Raw genomic sequence first — 21,320 nt, forward strand, 5'->3', positions numbered from 1 at the left:
ACACGAAAGATGATTCAGGATTTGGATGTTTCCTTTGCTCACTCTGCAACATGTTCCCATATGGATTGCCTAACACTGGATGAAGCAGGACAACCGCGAAGACAGGAGCAGCCCTCTGGAACGCCACCCAGGCCTCTTCATCACCGCCATATTCCGACGATGAGCGCTGGCCAACCGCAGGATCCTGGCTGGTCTCCCAGCCAGCCCCACTAATTAGTCCCCCTCTTCTGAGCTAATTGGCCGATAAAAAATTAGGATGGCCTCTTCACCCAGCCTGAGTGTTGTGCCACCAAATGGCAGTGGGGAGGATTATGCAGGCTTATGAGGCATGGTGACACTCAGCGAGAACCACTCCTCTGCTATTAATTTCCTTGTCAAGCGTGTCGCCTCTGCTGTGCCACGTTGGTTTGTTAGTGGATGCAGGAAAACTTTAGCAGGGGGGGGATGACTTCCAACAACTTCTTCTCATTAAAGGCCGTCATGTCCTGACTGCTTCCCTGTGTTAATTCTTGGGACAAGTTGACGGTTACATGCAAATCTCACAGGCTTTATCTTATACTTCAGACCGTCTGTGCTCTCTCAGGACTGCATCTTAGTGAGTCTGGGTTTCCATGAGAACCAGACTGTGGATCAAATTAGAGGAGGACGATGTTTGGAAGAAAAAAAAGGAAAAACTTGGGAGACCTTGTGGTCTGGTGGTTGAGACACAACAAAACACCATGAGACCGCAACATTCTTGATTTGATTTTGATACCAGCCGTGGACCTTTGTAGCACGTCATACCTCCCCTCTCTCCCTCTCCTCCGCTCCTCATTTCCTGTCTGCCTCGACAGCTGTTCAATAAAGATGAGAAAGAGGAAAAATGTGATATAAGGAAAGTAAAAAACTGGGGTTTGGATCTTTCTCAACTGTGAAAAAAAGATCTTAATACCACAGAGCAATAAAAAATAATGAAAACAGATGCATAAATAGTGCTTTTGTCTGAAAATAAAAGAATTTGAATGACAACTTTGCATCAGTGTACAATAACTCAATTTGCTGAATTATTTTGGCCTATGCTGTTTAGCGACAGGTGGTATACCATTGCCTACTCTGTTTTAGTTTTTCCAAATTAAGTAACTTTCTTTGTGTAGAACAGATCAGTTTATGACATACTGTCAGAGATTAAACCACTCAGCAGTGTATAAACCTGAAAATAAAATTCACTCTTTAAAATTTAATTCTGCTTTAATGCAGGAGAATATGTGTAATCCGAATAAAAACGAGCTGGAACATTAAATATAATGAGTGTTTTCACTTTTGAGTCTCTCAGCACATTTTTGCTGTTTCACCGCAAATCTGCTTTTGAATGCAAAATGGCTTTTACAGGACAACGTGTAGCCTGAGCTGTTTTCTTGTTGTGAAACTTTTAACTTGAGCAAAGGAAATCTCAGTCAGTGCTTCTTCCTTCCTGCACCGCTGGAGTGTTTAATCCTGGTAGTATGAGAGCAAACACTGTGTGTGTGTGTGTGTGGAGAAGCCCACTCAGCCTGAACACACAACTGTGTCAATCGGCGTGTGTGTGTATGAGTGTGTGTGTATGTGTGTGGAGGGTGCTTTGCTCTCCGGCACATCTTCAAACAACTTCTCCTGGCTTTAACAATTAGATAATTTGCACATGCGGAGGACTCCGCCGGTTATGAATGGGTGCATCCCCGCAAGTCCCGCCTCTTCCGTTCCCACGGACGGACCAATCAGCGGCGGCGGTGCGCATCGATGGGACGTCACGTCAGCTGCCGTCGTGTCGGGATTGGAATGTTACCGACTAACAATCGGAACAACTGAGCACTCGGTAATTGGACACTAGGATCAAGGAATCCCGTTTCTTTTTTTGCAGCGTTTTCTCCGGCGCCGACTCGCTCCGAGCTCCGCGTCCGTTCGCCTCGTGTCGACCGGCCAACTTCACCCGCTGCCTGGCTCCTTCTCTCTCTCTCTCTCTCCCTCCTCTTCTCTCTCCAGCCGGGGAGGTTTTTTTTTTATATTGTAGCAGCGGAGCGTCTGTGTGGAGGTTGTAATAAATAAGAAGAGAAATGCAGGGATTCGTCAGGTTACAGTTGCACTGCTGAGCTGAGCTGAGCTGCCCTCCCTGCGCTACGACGCTTCCCCTCCGGTTCCCTTGCCTCTCTCCACACGGGACCATGGAGTGAGAAGAGCGGAGGGGGATAGGACGAATTCGCCCCGCAGGCATTTGGATCCGAGCGCGGCGCGGCCACACCGACTGGGCATTTCTCACACACACACACACACACTCCCCGGTCAATGTGTTACCGAGTTTAACATCCAAAACCGGGGTGTACCTTTCCGAGCGAAGGGGAGCCTCTGGGAGCTCTGTCGCTGTTCAGCTTCTCTCCTTTTTTTTTTTTATTTTGGGGGAGAGAGTTCCCCAGACGGCTGTCGGACAGTTTTCCATTTGAATAAGCCCCCAACACACAAGCCGGGCTGAATGAGGCTGAGCAGGAGCGCAGGGGAAGAGAGCTGCTACTGCTGCTGCCGCCGCTGCTGCTGCTTATGACTGTGTCCGACGGGGTCCGGGCAGCACTGGTGTTTTTAGGTGCTGTGCGATATGGTGAAACTCTACAGAAGAGGAAGAACGGGACACTACTTTTAAAAATCGCCCACATGCACTGGATCAATTGCTGGATTTGGGAACCGAATACGCAGAAGGGGGGTTGGGGATCCGTGGAGGCTGCCGGCGGAGGATGGAGCGGTGCAGCCGGGGTTGGTGAGAGCCTAACTTCGGGCCACTTTACATTTCTTATTCCTAAACAACTCGCCCCAGTTCCCAGGACACATGCAGGCCAAAAAACGCTACCTGATCCTGCTCTCAGCCGGTGCATGTCTGGTGCTTCTCTTCTACCTCGGAGGAGTTCAACTTCCAGCGGCGAGCAGGAGCCGGCATGACCGCAGCAGGAATGGGTACCGGCCTGACCAGCCCTGGCCTCACTTCTCGGACCCTTTACACCCTTTCGTGCCCTGGGATCAGACGGACACTGAGGAGTACAACCTGCACATATCTCCGAGGCAGAAGAGGGACGTCAACACGAGTGTTTACAAAGGCAAACGGTGCCGCATGGATTCATGCTTTGATTTCTCCCAGTGTCAGAAGAACGGATTCAAAGTTTATGTTTACCCGCAGCAGAAGGGGGAGAAGATCTCCGAGAGTTATCAGAATATTTTATCCACCATCGAGGGCTCCAGGTTCTACACCTCGGACCCCGGACAGGCGTGTCTGTTCGTCCTGAGTCTGGACACTCTGGACCGGGACCAGCTGTCCCCGCAATACGTCCACAACCTGAAGACCAAGGTCCAGAACCTGCCTCTGTGGAATGACGGCAGGAACCACCTCATATTTAACTTGTATTCGGGGACGTGGCCGGACTATACGGAAGATTTGGGCTTTGACATCGGTCAAGCCATGTTGGCCAAAGCCAGCATCAGCACCGAGAACTTCAGGCCCAACTTCGACGTGTCCATCCCCCTCTTCTCCAAGGAGCACCCGAGGACCGGCGGAGAGAGGGGGTACCTCAAGTACAACTCCATCCCGCCTTTTAGAAAGTACATGCTGGTGTTCAAGGGGAAGCGCTACCTGACCGGTATCGGCTCGGACACCAGGAATGCCTTATATCACGTCCACAACGCGGAGGATGTGGTGCTGCTCACCACCTGCAAGCACGGGAAAGACTGGCAGAAGCACAAGGACGCGCGCTGTGACAAGGACAACGCAGAGTATGACAAGTAAGTGACAAGTTACTGAGGGAGAAGGGGGAGGAAAAAAGTTGTTGTGTTCAATGTTGATGTTCCGTGCGTAATGCGTGCGTAAAGAGCTGTCATCCACATGGACAGCGATCCAGGCGCATCCTATAGTTCTCACTGTGTGTGCGCACGTACTGTATGTCTGTGTGTGTGTGTTTAGTCAAATTAACTTCCACTAAGTACTTCCTAACGGAAAAGGTATTATCTATAGTGACACATTGATTCCTGCTTTTGCGCATGAATCAGAGTTGAGTCACCTGTTTAGCTTTGTTTTATGGTAAACTCTTGATTTTGAGTGATGTCAAAGAAAATGAGGAAACATAACTGATTAACTGTGATTGATCACAGGCCCGGTAATGATCTCCAACTGCAGGTCACAGCCGATCAGCTCTTTTTATGCTCCACTGTGGCTGCTTTTTACTCTCCACTCCACCTCCTCTCTTCCTCTCAAGCATGATATAAAAGATCTCCAGTTAGTCTATTAGCTTCCAGGACAGCCCCCCTCTCCATTCCCTCCCCTACTTTCCTATGAAGGAATTCCCCCCCCCCCCCACCACCACCACCTCCTCCTCCTCCAGTGCCACATCTTTCATGGGAGCACTGCTGCAGCCTCTCACCAGGATATGCATGGGCATGTTTGATTTGCACCCTATGTTTAGTGCAAATTAAGTGAAAGTCGACTGTGGGATTTTTTTTCTTTTCTCCCTGCTCTGCTTTTTTTGGCTCTGAAATTAGCACCAGTGGCACCATGACCTTGTCGTGGCAAAATTGCTACTTCCCACACTCTGAGGTGTAGCTGGCGTCGGCCGAGGTGTGTAACAAGTTTGGTGGAAGTATGAAACGATTTAGTGCGACTAAATCAGCCATAATGGGTTAATTATCACCTTAATTTCCAAGTGCTATGTGCCATCCTTTCTACTTAGCCCCCAGGGACAGTTGATTACCTCTAATTTTGGAGGTCTTCAGTTTTGTCAAGGTGGTAATTAATGATTCCCCTTGGGATCAGCAGCTGTACTTGAATGTTTGGTATGTTTTTAATAAGGGGGGCGGCGTCATCTGATGTTTAGATAGCTGCATGACGAGGTGAACTCTGCTGCCAGGTTCACTCGTCTGTGAGTGACATCGGTTTGATCTGCATATATCAACCTGTGGATTCTCTGCCTTCGTGGAGCCTGGAGAAACTGCAGGCATGTGATAACAGCACTTGTCTATATTGTTCCTAGAGGGTGTGTGTGTGTGTGCGTGTGTGTGTGCGTGTATGTGTGTACACATTCACTCTGCATGTCAAGGTTAAGGGAAAGGACAGATGGGGAGCATATGGAAAGTTAACCTACACATATTTCCATTCAGTCAGGGAGAAAGGCAAGAGAGAGCAAGGTGTAGCTGTGTGTGTGTGTTTATAGAGGGGGGGGGTTAAGAAGAAGAAGAACTTTTTTAACCAAACATATGTTGTGTTGAGAGAGGAAGTGACTCTCCTTGAACTTGGGATGAACTCAGAAACCTCCAACTGCTCACAGACGAACTGTAATGCCAGAAAAACGGAGCTCTAAGAAAACTTCACAAGCATGCACTTGTCTGTCCATTCGTCATCCTTTTTCCCTTCTCTCTGTCTAACACACACACACACGCTCACTCTCTCTGTCTCTGCCTCCCTGGATGCCTTGGGCCTGGTGTCACCTGGGGAGATATGTCATCCATTATCTGACATTCCAGTCATCTCTGGACGGCCCACCTCTGCTCCGCTCACGGCTCTCATTCCCAACGGATCCGGCCTTGCTTTTTTTCCCCCAGAAGCACCCTCTGCCTGCGGAACATCTCGGCGCCGTAATCAGCTGATTGACACGGCAGATCGCGGTGGAGTTCTGGAGAAAATCGGCAGCGCTCTCTCTCTGACCCACTCTTTTCACTGTGGTGTGTTTCACGGTTGATTTATTCTGATCAATACCGCCGCCTGTTAGTCATTTCACTCCCAGCATCGATAACTACATTTGATTTCTGTCCCCACTAAAACTCAATAAATCCAATTTTATTTTTACACAACACTTATATAGTATTTAGTGTGGGGTTTGCTTCTGGTTGCCACTCTGCACGTCTCGGTGATTTTCACACCTCTTTCTGCCCTAGATTTAACTTTTTCTTGTGACTGCAGAATTGATTTAGCTGGTTATAGCCTGTTTAGGATGCAAGCCCACTTTAATGTCTGTCAACACAGTGGAACCAATACATTTGAAGCATTTCTTCTTTCTGTTGTGATTCGGCAACCTGTATAAATTTAATCAACCTGATGCCTTTCATTTTAATCTAATTTAAACCCCTTTGGGTGCCGGCCCTGTGCTTTACAAAAACCCTGACTTGGCTCTCTCAGGTAAAGGGATCTATATGCAGCAGGCCGGTCGGAGGCTGAGCGGGGTGGAGGAGTGGAGGGGTGGGGGGGCCAGGCGGTGCCTTACGGGGACGCTGTGGTGCAGACTCAGGAATGCACACACGTGTCAGAGCAGCTGTTAGCGGTAGAGGAGGGAGCACTGCCAAGGCAGGCCGACTGGCTGCACAGTGTATGTACATACCTGGATGCTGTTTGAATGGAAGTTAATGCATAAAGAGAGAGAGGGAGGGAGGGAGGGATGCACTGAAACAGCCTGTACATGTTAGAATACGTGTAGAATAAATATGCACCACAAACACACGCACACACAGCCCTACACGCATATACATGTGTATGTATGTGTATGTGTATATATACACACTGCCATGTCTGGTGCTACATCCAGACTTATCCTTGCCTCCTGACCTCTGACCCCGTTGGCTTCCAGAGGAATGCTGCTCCACTGAGGAATGCAGCAGCAGGAGGCCAAACTGGAAGCCGGTATATGGGCACCTGAATGGACTCCAACCCACACACACACACACTCATGGCTCATCATCATACACACACACACACACACACACACACACACACACACACACACACACACACACACACACAGACACAAATGCACCACACTCTCCACACATTAATTCAATTGATTTTCTTAGCTGCAATAGCTTTCAATTGGAGTCACTCTGGTCCACTTCCATGGCCAAACGCTGATGAAAGGGCCCATTCACTGCTACATTATCCACTCAGTTTTCAGGGCTGCTGACAATGATCCTGGGAGAGGACAGTGAAAGGCTATTATGGCCTCGCCAATTGAAAAATTTCACATAAGGTGGGATTTTTGCCGTAATGCCGCTCCGTGTGGTGACTAAACCACCTCTACCGACATTCACTTAACTGGAAATGTGATATATATATTTTTTCCTTCCTCCCGCTCTGTTTCAGTTGTGGGAACCCCATTTCTCATTCCCTTTAAAAGGGAAGTCCCTTTTATGGTCTGCCACTTCCTGTTTTGGTGACAATCACTTCACACAAGGGTTTTTTTCACTGCATTATTTTTGTTATAAAGATCTAATCATCATTAGTTCCTGTTTGTCTCTCTATACAGTGAATTACTGACTTCATCTGTTTAACCCAACTTTAAACCCACTCTGTAAATGCTCTGTACTCCGTTTGCAAGCAGCTTAGCCTGCAGATAAAAGTACAGTCTGATCTAATATCACAAGTCAACTGCTTCAGCACATCATTATGACTATTGAGTGTTCCATTAAAGTCCGACTGCACACGCTCCTTTTATTTGCTCTTTGTTAAGGTTTTTTTCTCTGGCTAACAGCAGCGTCATCATCCCCCCCATTTAATACTTAACCAGCTTTCTCGTATTGACTTTGTACTTTAGCTGCTTCACTGGCAGCTGCCGCTCAAGGTCACCCGGGGGATTTGAAAACTGAAAGAGAGAGGGAGGGTAATGAAGAGAAGTGGAGGGAGCGAGTTGAGAGAATGAGAAAGTCAGGAAGAGATACAGAAAATGTGTCTGCCTTCGAGCAGGCCTGAAAGTGAGACTGTGCGTGAGAAGGAGGAGGAGGAAGAAGAAGAAGAGGAGGAGGAGGAGGAGGTGGTGGAGGAGGAAGAAGAAGAAGAAGAAGAGCAAGTGGGTGTGAGATTGAGTGATAATAGCGCGAGGTGTATGTTGGGAGAGTGCTGCGTGAGGTGGGATGGAAGAAATGGAGAGTCCAGAAAATTGCGCGTGTAGTGGGATTTTTTCCCATTAGGAGTCAATGACAGTAACATCAACCAAGCGCTGCAGCATTTTCATTTTCACAACTGTGTCATCAGCACAAATTTTCCCACTTGAGAAAATCCTCTCAAAAGCATGAGCAGAGAGAGAGAAAGAGAGAGGGAGGAAAGAGGAAACAGGCCAACTCAAACCCCCTGTTTGCATGTTTCCCTCTCTCTGCTTTACCTCCTCTTACCTTTGCTCCACTTGTGTTGGTCCCTATACTTTTCTCTCCCCTCCTCTCTCTCTCTCTCTCTCTCTCTCTCTCTCTCTCTCTCTCTCTCTATCTCTCTCTCTCTCTCCCTCTCCTACATGGAAACACTGATGTGATTTGGCTCGAGATGGCTTCCTGCCACATTTCCATCTCCCTCATTTTTTTTCTCCCTTTCTTTCTTTTTTTTCATGACGACGTGCTAGTTGACATTTTGTTGATTCGACGCCACAAAAATGAGAGGCAGTCGTCGATCTGGGCCAAGTGAAGAAAACCCAGCAACACTTCCTCTCCACCTTATCTCAGTAAAACACTATTATGAGTGGGAATAGCAGCATTCACCTGGATGTCGGAGGACTACTGTTGGAGATTGTGGAGTTAAAGCCCCAGTCTTGTAGCTACCTCGCTGTTTGGCAAGAGAGGGTGTCGCACTCCCTGGGTTGCCATTGTTTGTTTTTCTGTAGTCAGATTAATAAGTCATGAATTTTTCATGATTGCCTGTTCCCTCTTAGATAAAGTACCGAGCTCATGATGGAGAATGTTAATGATGTGGAGGATAATTAGTTTGAATGCGGTGCGGCTTAATTAGGACTCTTTGATATTTCACTGTGTACGTATGTGTAAGATTTGCAGATTTAAGCCCATAACTACATAAAAATCTCTGTTTGTTAGTTCATCTTATCAGGTCGTCGATCTGCCGCTCGTCTTCTTTGACTTTCAGCGTCTCTGCTCCTCTCTTTTTTTTAAATCGACCATCATGTTACAGTAGTCGACGTGGCTTCATCGGCGTCTCTCATGACCCCTGGCATCATTTATCGTAATTTTCTTCAGCTGGTGATTCATCAGCAGTTTGCAATAGTTATTTCCTCTTAACTTGAAGTCAGTGTTTTTATTCTTGAACTTTTCACACAACAATTTTCTGTATTTTACTAGAAAAATGATTCATAATTAGAATTGATCTGAGATGCTGTGTCATCCATATGTCAGAGGGCACTGGGTTTTCTTTGCTGTTTGTAATTGGACTATGTTTTAGAAAACAACACCCTCCAGGCCTGCAACCAACTGTCATTACGATCATTGATTAACATATTGATTATATCCTTGATGAATTTAAATGCTTCAAGTGGCGCTTTTTGACACTTTGCCTTTTTTAAAAATATATTTTTGGGCTTTTATGCCTTTAATTGAGAAGGCAGGTGTAGAGAGACAGGAAATGGGGAGACAGAGAGAAAGGGAATGCATGCTGCAAAGGGCCACCAGTATTGAACTGGGGCCACTGTGGCGAGGACTATATCCTCTGCGTATGAGACGCCTGCTATAGCCTACCCACTGAGCTTTATGACGCAGCACACGCTGCCTTGTTTTGTCTAACATTCCCATTTGAGAAGCTAAAACTGTGACTCTTTGTTTAATGGGAAGTTGCTCCAATGATCAAATGATCAATCATCAAAACTGTTGGTGTTTAACTTCATGTGAGTCACTGTGTAACTGTGAATCACTTCAGCTCTACTAATCTCAGATCTGCGTTCCAAGTTTGTGTTGCTACTTGTTTTCGTCTGTGTGAGTTGTGGCTGCTCATCCATCCGTGTCGGTGTGCGTCTGTGCACGAGCGTGCATCCCCCCCTGCGTCTTTGTCTTCCTAACGTGGGCGTGTGAACGCTAGAGCGCGCGCGTGTGTGTGTTTGTGCACAAGCGAGTGCACGCAGGATGACTGGGGTCACGACCTCGCTGTCTGTCCCCTTGCTGAGTGACGAAGGCAAAGCCCCGCTCACTGACCCACATTCATTGAGGGATTACCAGCGCAGCCAAGCCGCCCCGGCCTCAGAGGTGGTGGCGGTGGCAGTGGAGGGGTGGGAAGCCATAGAGGGAAAGAATTGGGGAGAGGAGGGGGGTGGACATGAACACGGTTCTCTCACACACAAACACACACACACACACACACACACACACACACACACTAAACACTACATATCGGATCAGACAGGGAAGCCCAAGTGGAGCATCCTGCGCCCCCTCCCAGGCCAGCTGCTGGCTAGTTGTTGGAGGGAGATTGATCAGCTGGGAGGGCTCCCCCAAAATGAAAATCAATGAGAGTATTAGCACAGCAGTGGGCGAACCCCTGGAATGGTTTCCTCTGTTAAAAGCTGCTCACTTCCATTCCGGAGAAAAAAAAGAAAAGCAAAAGAAACTGGTCCAAAGGTTTATTGTGCTCCAGTAACGGTAATTGAAAGAACGAGGAATAACAAGGCATCAGAAAAACCGTCCGTTTTCCAGGACTGTTGGGAAATGTTCAAGGGGAATGAATTAATAAGAGACACAGGCACAGTGGGAAAAGTTGTACACTGCCACCACCACCGCCACCACTCCCCCTCTTCCTCTCTCCTTTTCTCTCTGTCACTCTGGAGGCTTCCTCATCCCTAACTAGTGCTGATACAGTGATGTAAAAAGTTTTTTTTTTTCCGGCAGACAGGCAGTGAGTCTGTGACAGCGAGGAGGAAGGAAGCTGATTGGGTCCTCGTGAGCGTAATTAAAGCAGACGGGCGTGCGTGTGAGTGGCTGAGGCGAAGAGAAGTGATGATCAGGACGGACACGTGATTGGCTTCTCATTAAGTTCTCTGCTGAGGAAGGGATGAAAGGAAAGATCTGGCTGCTGTTTGCAGGTTTACTGAGCACAACGAGCTCCAAGTTCTGACATCTGTCTTTTTTTTTCTTTCCTTTTTTTTTTTGGAAGAGAAGACGAACTATTAAAAAAATGTCTCACGTCTCAGCTTTCTCTGAGCACCAAGAGGCATGCTGAGACGGGGCAACGCTGCTCTGAGCGCACATTCCCGTCTCTGTCATTCCAGCGTTCCCACGTTCAGCTGGTTTGCCATTGGCCCCTTGTTTTCTATTAACTGAAAAATGTGTTTGCCACTTAAATACACAAAGTAAAGCCCAATGCAAATTCAGGAAACTGTCGACATTGTGATTTAAATCGGGACTATTAACTGTGAGGCTGCTCTTGACACTTTGGATCCTCTGACTGGATGACAATTTGTGTCTCGTAGTGACAAAACCCACAGGGAATTATTTCCACTGTTGTCCCCAAAGAGCATTTTAGCATCACTGAACACATTATTAACATTTGAAAGCTTCGGCTTCAATGTTTCAAAACATCTTCACTTCTAATCTGAGCAGTTTCAGTGCCTTTTAATGGTAAAAAATATCACCTATTCTACATATTATTAAACAATGCTATTTAATGCCTTGTTAGCAGAAATGCCTCTTTTTAAGAAACCTTAAATAGAGACAGTGATCATGAATGAAGAGACTCGATCATTCAGTGTAATTTCTGATTTGATTTCCCTGCTCATCCCTCCTATTTGCTTGTACGCCTGGTCAAGTGGATGTAAGGGTTTTCACTGTGAGTGAATTAGGCTGCACTTATATGGCTGTTATCTGTTCACTGCTGAACTATGGAGCATCGAGTGAGTTGGTGTACGAGAGGTCAGCGTGTGTGTGTGGAGAGAGAGGAAGAGGAGATTGCTGCTGGTTCCAGAGCTCCAAGGGATTTGTCCCTCTTCCTGAATGACTCTGTCGTCCCCGGGCTGTGGAGCACCTGACCGGAGAGATCTCATCAGTGAGGGGCAAGCGGGCAGAAACTCTGGCCCATATCTGCTGTGGACGAAGACGCCAGTCGGTGTGTGTACAGGAAGGAAAAAAACATTTCCCTCCAAACACAAACTGATTAGAACGTGGTCCATCGGCGTTGTCAGCGGTTGTCACAGATCTCAACTTCAGTCAGCTTGTGGCTCCCTCGGGGCGCTGCAGCAGCTCTGGGTGAGGGGGGGCAGGGGCTGGAGGGGGCTGAAGAAGGTGGGGAGTTGCGGGGAGCAGCTAGTTATTACGGCCCTGCAGAATGACAGCTTTTATGGCCCCGAGAGGCCGTTCAGCAAACACCTACCGACGGCACATCAATGGGACGGCAGATCGTTGACGTCAGCTTGCATGCTGCCCCCCCACCGCTCCCCTCCTCCCTCTCTTCTCACCACCACAAGAGCGAAAACAAACACTTAACCCCTCTGCTGGTATTCATATTCAAATAGTAATTGGCAAAAGGGGGAAATCTGAGTAAGGGCAAAGAGGAGGAGGAGGCGGTGGGTGGGTGGGTGCTGGTAGTAGAGTGATGGGGTGGGGGGGGGGGTTGAAGAGGGCAATAGCTTAAAAAAGCATTATGTCACTGAAGAATGTGTGCATGGCTCAATGTTTAAGGGGCCACGACTTGGAGGAGAGAAAGAGGGTTTTGTTGGCGCAGATCTGGCGGCCTGGCAGGCTGACGGAAGGGCCCTCTCCCTCCCGTCTGGCTCCTCGGGCTTTACAGCCTCGGTTTGACTTCCACTCTTGGGGTGTAAAAAGTTGTGGCTGCCCTCAGGCTCTCCAAAGAGCTCCCATTGTGTTAAAGTTTACTCTCTTTCCAGAGGCAACGCTTGTGCCTTGTTGACATCGCAGCCTCCCCATATGGTCCCCTTTTTACTCCCCTCGTGTTTCACCCCCTCCGCTCTCCATAGACTCTCCCATCGCTACTGCTGCTGCTGCTGCTGCTGCGTTGTTGCATCTCTCGCCTGTTTTGCTTTTTCTAGGCTGAGCGACAACTGGGAAACAATGGCTGCTCTCACGGCTCCAACCATCGACAACCAGGGCCCCGGTTTGGCAGATTCCACGACACTTCACGGATCAGTAGCATAGCCAAAACTAATGGAGAAGGAGGAGGAGGAGGCGGTGGGGTGGGAGAGGGTTGCACGGGAAGAAGGCATCTGGTCTCACCAAGGAGAGTCTCAGTTTGCCCGGGAGCGTGGGTGTATGATTGACCAGAGAAGGAAATGGAAAGAATCATTTTTGGTCTATCGTTGTTTTTTCCCACTTTCGCTGCCAGTTTGGCGCAGTGTTTATTCATGAGCCTGACGGGGGCCTCCTTTTCAAGATAAAGTAGAAGGAGTGCACGCTTGTTTTTCGGGAGGCGATGTAGGACAAAGTGCAGCTGCTGGTGGTAACGCAGGATATTTCAAATGAACACCCACACTCTTCCTCGCCCTTCTCCTCGTTTCTTCACATCTCACAGTTTCTTCTCTTCTGCTCTCCTTTGCACTCGTTCTTCCTGTCTTACACTCCCACAGCCTGAAAAGCCCAATTATACAACTATTTCTTCATGCATGTGGAAAATAAGAAAAAAAGAAAAAAAACTTGCCAGCATGACTTCTCATGACTGTGGCCCTCTGCATCAAAGAGCATCTGTACGATTTCATTACATCATGGATGGAAACATTTGAAGAATAATGGCATTTCCAGCCATTGAGTCATTTCCACAGAGATTCTGTTACAAGATCTGGTGGCACTTTGCACTGGTTGGTCTAAAGGCAGATCCATATTCTAATAAGCTGTATTTCTACTACTCCCCACCCCCCACCCCACTTGTTTCTTCTTCCTGCTGCTCTGTCGGCGAGGCGTAGGAGACTTTCCCTGTTTCGCTGGCTTAACTTTTCGCCTGCTGTATCCTGACTGGTGGTGTCTATCCAGCCGCGTCCCTGCCCTCAAAGCAAAAAAGCAAAAGAACATGAGGGAGAAAGAGCTCAAGTGGGGAAAAGCCAGTGATCCCATTGAGAATCTGAAGCAGCGAGAAAAGAAAAGGAAAGAAGAAAGACGAGGTGGCGGCGGTTGGGGTAGGAGGGGTGGGAGAAAAAAGGAAGACGTGTAGCAGAGAGAGCAGCGGAGCATTCTGCTTTGTTTAGCAGCTCGACGGCGTGTATTTTCTTTGCTGGGGTGAATTGAAGTGTTTATTTCCCCAGAAACTTGTGACACAGCAGCACTTTGTTTTCAAAGTGTCTGCATCTTGTTTGCCTTTTGCAGCTCTGCTCGCTAGACAGAACGTTCCCGGGCTGTCTGAAAAAGTGAGACAGGTGAGACGTGTGAGGAGAAGGTTCAGGCGCTTCAAACTTACGTAATGCGTGGATCCCTGCGGTGAGACGCATCCTAGCAGCTACCTCTGTGAAGATGCTTGTTGTCATGTCGCTGATGACAGAAATGCTGAGTCTGTGGCTGCAGCGGCGGCACAGATTTTCCTTTAGCTAAGTGGGCTGTGAGAGGTAAAAATCAGAGAAGTCGACATGATTAACACTATGTGTCCATTATGAGCCACACGACTGAGGTGCACTTGACTTGAACTCCCCGTTGCTCTGGAAGAGATGTCGAGTGGCCATCAGTTAAAGACTTCCTGTATCAAACCACCCCAACCCCCCGCAGTGCACATTCACAGAAGTGGCAACAGGGAAGGGAAGCGATTAAAGGTTGGGTACGCTCCAAAAAAAATACATCTATATGCAGACGGCAGATCACAAGCGGAACTGCATACTGTTTAGATTATATCAAGAAACAAAGCATAATTTGAGTCGCGGCCAGCTCTTCCCCCGTGTTAAGAGGATACACGATGATAAAGATGCCAAGACACAATCTCTCATTGGCTTCGCACCTAGAAAAAATGACACTAATTGCGTTTTTGCCGGAGCAGCCCAGAAGTCTGCAGAGGTGGACGACGCGGTCTCTGCCCGTGCACCACCTGGATGCCCAGACTGTCACAATGTGAAGTAACATTTATGTACAGGTCATGTATGTAATATGTATGTGTGGCCTGCGAGTCTGGGAGAGAGCTTAATTAGAGGATTTCCCGTGCTCCAGTTAAAACGGGGTTGATGGTACTTTTGGCAGATTCTCTCATTTTGGACCGAACCGCCTGCCTTTCATCAAAATCTGCTGGCTGGCACCGTCAAAATGCTAATTATTTAAACCAGGCGAGATGGTTCAATTAATTTGAAATCGGCTCCAGAGTCCAAAAGACCCGTTTTCCTCATTACAGGTCTGCGTGTTTGTCTGAGTATGTGTGTAAGTGTGTAAAGACTTTGGTGCAGTTGGAATCAGCTGCAGTGTTTTCCTCCTGTGCGATTCGCTCTCCAGTATCAACGCTTCTATATCGAGGTGATGGGTCATATGCTCCCAGGGTTCCCCCTAGACACAGATGTGTGTCTGCCCGAGTGTGTAAGAAGAGGCACTTCTATTTTCTATAGTGGGCCCAGTCTGGAGTTTGCAGAGTATCAGGTGACTTGGGATTATTTGCCCACAGCGACATAGCTTACTATCTATAAACACCTCCCTTATATTCTACAGGGACGCCCACTTTCCAGGAGCTTAAGGAAAGCATGAGCTAATAATGTCTGAATATACCTGCTATTTATTGTGTGTCTGGCAGTCGTCACCCTCCTGTTTTAGTGTGAGTGTTTTATCTTCGGCCTGGACTGCGGAGGGGTGCTCTTCAGTCTGCAAAGTGTTTGCACTGTAGCCGACGAGGGGACAGACAGAAATCCAGACAAGTATGTGTTACGTTTACTCTGCAGTCTGAGCTGTGTGTGTATGTGTGTGAGTGTGTGTGTGTTAAATTGTGCGTCTGCATATGCATATGTGCGTGGCTATGCATGCTGCCAGGCCTGCGTGTGTTCCCTCCAGCAAAGTAGTGCTGATTCAGTGGTGTGTCCTTCCAGCCCAACTTTTTTGCTGCTTTCCTCAGTGAATGTTTTTTTTTTTTTTTTTTTAGGCCTTCAGGCAACCTTCCCGCCCAGCCCTCTTCCTCCCCCTCCACACACATACACACATACAGTATGCACGTGCACATACTCACCTCCCATCCCTCCCGCATACTCAGCAGCATCTTGTTTGGCCGAAACCCGGCGCTAACTCTAACTGTGGCCACTCATGTGGAACCCCCAGAAGCTACAAAACATGAATAATGTATCACCAAGAGTTAGTTTTTATTCATGCCTTTTTTTTGCTCCTCAAATTAGTAGCATGACCACATATAGGCTACACATGCAGCCGTACAGTGTAGCACGGATCCCTCATCCTCCTTGTGAGGGAACAGGCGGCTCCTGGATTTCACTAATATTTCCAACTAAGCAGCACCGAGGCATCTAACATCCCCGTACTTTCTCTCTTTGACGTGGAGAAAATAAAATTTCATTTGAATTTCATCCAGGATCAGAGAGTGACCTTAAAGGCCTGTTTTTTTTTCACTTTTCACTGAGTGAATTTACTGAGTTCACATGGTCTGAGGAGCAGAGGAGATTCATTATTCAATAAATTGCATTTAATGTGGAGTATGAGGCGAGACCAAATGAGCCTCAAAGCCGGCGGCATCTCTGGATGCTGATAAGCTTTTTAGAGGACGACACAGGGGATGTTTTTTGGGAACGGGAACAGACGGACTACATCTCTCAAAAAATAGATGCGTTGCATTGCATTTCCCAGCTGCCGTATCTTTTGGGATGGCTGAGGCGAGTAGATCTAAGAGCTCTGTCATTGCTAAGTTTGCTGCAGCTTCATCATCACTGCCAGATTTGCTGTGCATTTTCCATTTTAAACCTCCCTAAATAAATCAGGAAATCTCCAGCTTCAGACAAAAAAGAAAATCTCAAATCTTCTTTTCTCATTATATACAGCATATCATATGAACCTATCTTTCCATAGTTTAATCACTTTCCCTTTCTTTAATATTAGGCCTATTGAAAATTGTGTCTCTCTGCATCAGCTCTTCTGTCACATTGTTTCTGCTGCACATTTTTCAACCATTGTGAATGTATTTAATCCAACAGTGTAGCAGACACCAGCACTGTTAAGCTAAATTTGTACTGAATTTGACCCCGGATCAAGCACACCCTCGCATCTCACTTATCTAATTTCATGTAATATGCCCAGTCCCTCAGAGAGGATTATGGGTGTTGTGTGCAGACGTCTTACAAACATGTCTGAGCTGCTGTGACGGCTGCACGCTTTGGGCGCGCTGCCCTCCGAGTGTCCGCAGAAAGCTTCCCGGAGAGAAAAGGCCGCAATCATCTTTATTACACGTTGGACATTTGAGGCGTAGCCACACTGGAAAAAAGCTTCTGCACCTTCTCATTTAACCACTTGTGTGTGACTCCAACTTTTTCTTCTCTCGACTCACAAGCTAAAGTCTCATTCGTGGTGTTTTTTTTACTCTAAAATGTATTTCTGCCAGTTTTGTTCAGTTTTCTGATGTGTTACACAAACATCCTGACAAAAAAAAAATCATTGCTAGTTTAGCATGGTAATGTTAGCCATTTGGCATTGGCATTTTGGCCTTCACATCCCTCCACACAGATAAGTGTGGCTAGCTAACTTGAGAGAATGAATATAGTATTAATGTCAGACACTATCTGTTCATAAAATATGTCCTTCCTTGAGTAGAGACATTATTGACCTCTCGTCCTCTGCTCTCAGTACATCAGTTGTAATTCCTGGAGCATTAGCAGAGCCAAGTTAGCGTTAGCTTCACTTTCTGAGCTAATCAGAGCACAAAGGCGGGATTAGCATCTGCTAGTCCTGTTATCCGCTAATCATTTCAAAGCTGCCCACATCACCTGTCCACTCCAGTGCATTACACCCTTCATCAGTTCACATGTTGCAAATTCAAGGTGCACTATATGCATTGCTTTTATTGCTATACATATTTTATACGCTGCACTTTCATATGCATTGGCCTCTTTTAGATATATAGGCTATGGAGTATGCACTTATCATTTGCTTGTGTCATGTTGCATAACTTTAATTTGAAAGTTTCTTCCCTGAGAGAAATGTCAGCTTTTATTTTGAAACCTAAGTGTCTGCCATCAGGTCCTGAGCAACGGTTGTTGTCCTCCTCCTCCTCAGGTCAGCCTTGTGCACAACTGCGCTGTCTAGTTAATGATTGTCAGATAGCATTACCCAACATAACCTTATCAAGGCCATATGTGTCAGGCTGTCACTCCTTATCAGCATGTTACTACGCATGGATGAACGCACACGTGAATACGGATAAAATGAACAGCTGATGGAGTGAGCTGGACGAAGAGAGTAGAATGAATAAGCCTGTGTTGTGCCAGGCACAGCTGGACTGAAATATGAAGGGCCACCCACCACAGTCTGAGGTGTGTTGTTCACAGCTCCTCGCTGGATCTCTTCTCTTCTCTTCTCTTCTCTTCTCTTCTCTTCTCTTTCTTCTTCTTCTTCTTCTTCTTCTTCTTCTTCTCTTTGACGTTTCTCATTACTCCGGGGTAATTCATGCTCTTATTTACTGCCGTGATGATGTGCAGATCTTTAATGACACAATGCAGCGGGGATCTACGAGCCTGCATGCCAAATCGCTTGTCTCTTTGCGGTGTTTGCTGTGTGTGTGTGCTCACTGAACCGTGTGAATGTGAATGATCCTTTTAACTGTATGTGAGACTCCCTGTCTGTTTAGAATAGAGATCAAATCACATTTAGTCCCCCGTTGTCAGGAGGCAGTTCCCATGCAATCAGCTCTTCCTTCGTATCCCTGTGCGTTATCCATCTGCAAAGTTTCATCGTGGCAAACAAGCTGCTGCCACAGAGTAAAATGGGACGTGAATACATTATATTAATGGTTCAGCTAATAGCCAGTTGGAGGCGGGAGCACATCAACCATTTAGAAATCAATATGGTGATAAGTAAGTTAATATATCAGTGGTTGCTGAGAGCACAGATGTGTGTTAATGCTAGCCTAGCTGTTGATCTGTTGTCGCAAGCCACAGACGTATTATTCAATAAAATGATTAAATGCATAAAAAGAATATTTTTTAAAATCAATATTATGCATTCTTACCTCCCTCCTTCAAGCTGAGGCCAAATTAATCTGCAACTTCTTCACAAATTAAATGATAAATTAAATTTTCATGGACAACACGAGGAGGACAAAGCAGGACGTTTGGAGTTTTGGGAGACTGTGATGATGGACGCTGCAGAGAGAGAAAAGGTTGAGCAGTTGTTGGCTGCAGTGTTGCTGTCTTTTGCATTGTTGCTTTTTTTTTTTTCTCCGTGGGTGGATTTGAAAATAACCACCTGTTATGAAATATTATTTATCGGCCTGTCGTGGTGCCCGTCTTTGATATGATGAAAGCTTCTTAATCCCTACAGATACAGGCCTTTGGTTGAAAAAGCTATGATAATGAATATTAGAATTTGACTACTGATTTTGTCAAATTTTTTAAACTCTTCATTAAACGCTTAAACATTTCCTTCTGAACAGGCAGAGGCACGGTTTCCTTTCTATCTTGCTTGTTTTCTTCCCAACACTGTGACTTGCTCTACGGATTAATTCAGCAAATTAATGATGCACAGGTTCAATCAAATAGATACGTATCACCTATTGGAAATATGGTTCAAGTGAGTGGTGGCACCTGCAAAAATAAGTGTTTTGCACGCATCATAAACCACCAAGTCTCAATATTTGCATCTTACTTACATGACAGAAGTTCCTGTATCCCGTTGTCTCCCCAGTTTGACATTTTATCAACATCTTCGTGTAGTGACTTTTCTTTTCCTGCCTTGGGCTGTTTGTATTCTTCCAGTTTCACACCAGTCAAATCATCTCAACATTCTGTGAATTCTCTGGCAGACTCATAAGCTCAATCGGGCATCACTCTATAACTCAGACTGGTGAAGTCCATTTAATGTCTAGCTGCTCTCTCACATATAGCTCCTACAGGTAAACGTCCAGCTTAGGGCAGTGTTGCAGTGCATGTGTGAAAGCATTACAAGTGTCCCATAATGCTCTCCATGCTGTATCAGTGATTTGTCTCTGTGGACTTACAGCAATAGCCACAAATATCCCAACTAAAAATAGCTCCCAGCTTCACAAACCCAGATCATTTGAATTTTCCTCTCTGTGAAGTCCACTAGACGTGTGACACCGGCTGTCGTGTGTCTTTTTCCAGTCGCTGTGATGATGAGGGCGTGGTTCAGGTTCCTCCACACACGGCTGAATGGATCAGCTTTGCGGAGATGTGAATGGGAGGTGTAAAGTGGCCAGTCCTTTGCGAACAATAGGTGTTGTGGCTGTTGGCAGGAAGGTGAACAGGCTTAAATCACGGGACGACAGAGGCAGCGGGCCAAAGAAAAAGCCGCTGATGCTCTTTTCTTCGGCTGTTTGCAGAACTTTCTCACGCAAATCCTGTGGTCAAGTGTAGGAAAATAAACACGTCTTAACCCCGGCACAGATTAATTCCTGTTATTGGTTTCCACACAGGACCCGAGTCTTCAGCTGGAATCTCATGCTTGTGTGTGCTTTTAGTTTAGAGTTGTGCTAGTTTTGGTATCCATATCGTGCAAGAATGACCTGGTGGCACAGTGTTTATGCTGCTATTTGCTCACACTGAAAACACCAAATTTGTTTTCTTTGCGGGCATAATGCCAGCGGAGCTCTCCCGCTCCCCTATCCTCCCCTGTATCAACCTCATTCCACCTTTAACTGGAGCTTGACTTGTCGGACGCACTTGGTCAGGGCGCAATTATGTAACGGAAAAGGAAAGTGCGTCAAGGCCGGAGATAGCTGAATGGCTCTGATGGTCCTGCCGCGGCCTGATGGAAGAACATTTGTGGCAGTAATTTAGCACATGGGTGCTTCCGCTCCAGGGGTTATTGTATCCGTCACGCTCGGCTGCGACCACGCCGATCCCCGCTTGTGTTTTCAGGCCAACCGGCTCCCCCGTAAACTCACTGGCCTCCAACAATAGACCGCAAAATGAGACTCACCAGACAGAGTTGGAAGGCAGACAGGGAGAGAGAGAGAAAGGGAGTATAGGAGATTGTAGAAAGGAGTGATTAACAGGGTGAGAAAGCGAGTCGAGGCGAAAGAGAGGAATAAATTGCGGGGAGAGCGACGGACTACACTGCACTGCACTCACACAAAACTACACACTGTGATCCAGTGCCCTGGACACAACCAAAAGCATGACTATCTCTACATCTGCATCAGCACGTATATAAACAGAAGCATAGTTTTGGAGTAGAATCAATATATTGAAGCTTGGAGAGAATGAAATGAGAGCGATGTGATTGGCAGAGGGAGAAAAAAAAGCTAGAGAGAAAGAAACGGTGTGCTGGGATGGCAGATTGTGTCAGGACGGAGCGCGGCAGACCACAGCAGACCTCTGAGAGCAACACAAACACAGAGCATGTGTTTTACCGAGCCCAACCAGACCACAGAGGCTCAGTCAGCTCCTGACCAAAACATAGAGACAGGCAGACTCTGTGAGTGTGCGTAAATATGTATGTATATATACGCGTGTGTGACA

The 21,320-nt window shown here is 46.8% G+C and overlaps 1 protein-coding gene across 1 annotated transcript in view; it reads left to right on the forward strand.

Moving 5' to 3' along the window:
* The first annotated feature begins 1,669 nt into the window (after positions 1-1,669).
* ext1b (exostosin glycosyltransferase 1b) overlaps positions 1,670-21,320 on the forward strand; it is a 115,387-nt gene continuing 95,736 nt past the window's right edge. Inside the window, exon 1 of the mRNA XM_085791240.1 lies at positions 1,670-3,774. Within this exon, the coding sequence (XP_085647366.1) occupies positions 2,831-3,774 (944 nt within the window). The 5' untranslated portion in view covers positions 1,670-2,830. The remainder of the gene's footprint in view (positions 3,775-21,320) is intronic.

The sequence above is a fragment of the Trachurus japonicus genome, chromosome 11, assembly GCF_045865225.1.
Source record: "Trachurus japonicus isolate A0001 chromosome 11, Traja_1.0".
NCBI classification, from domain to species: domain Eukaryota; kingdom Metazoa; phylum Chordata; class Actinopteri; order Carangiformes; family Carangidae; genus Trachurus; species Trachurus japonicus.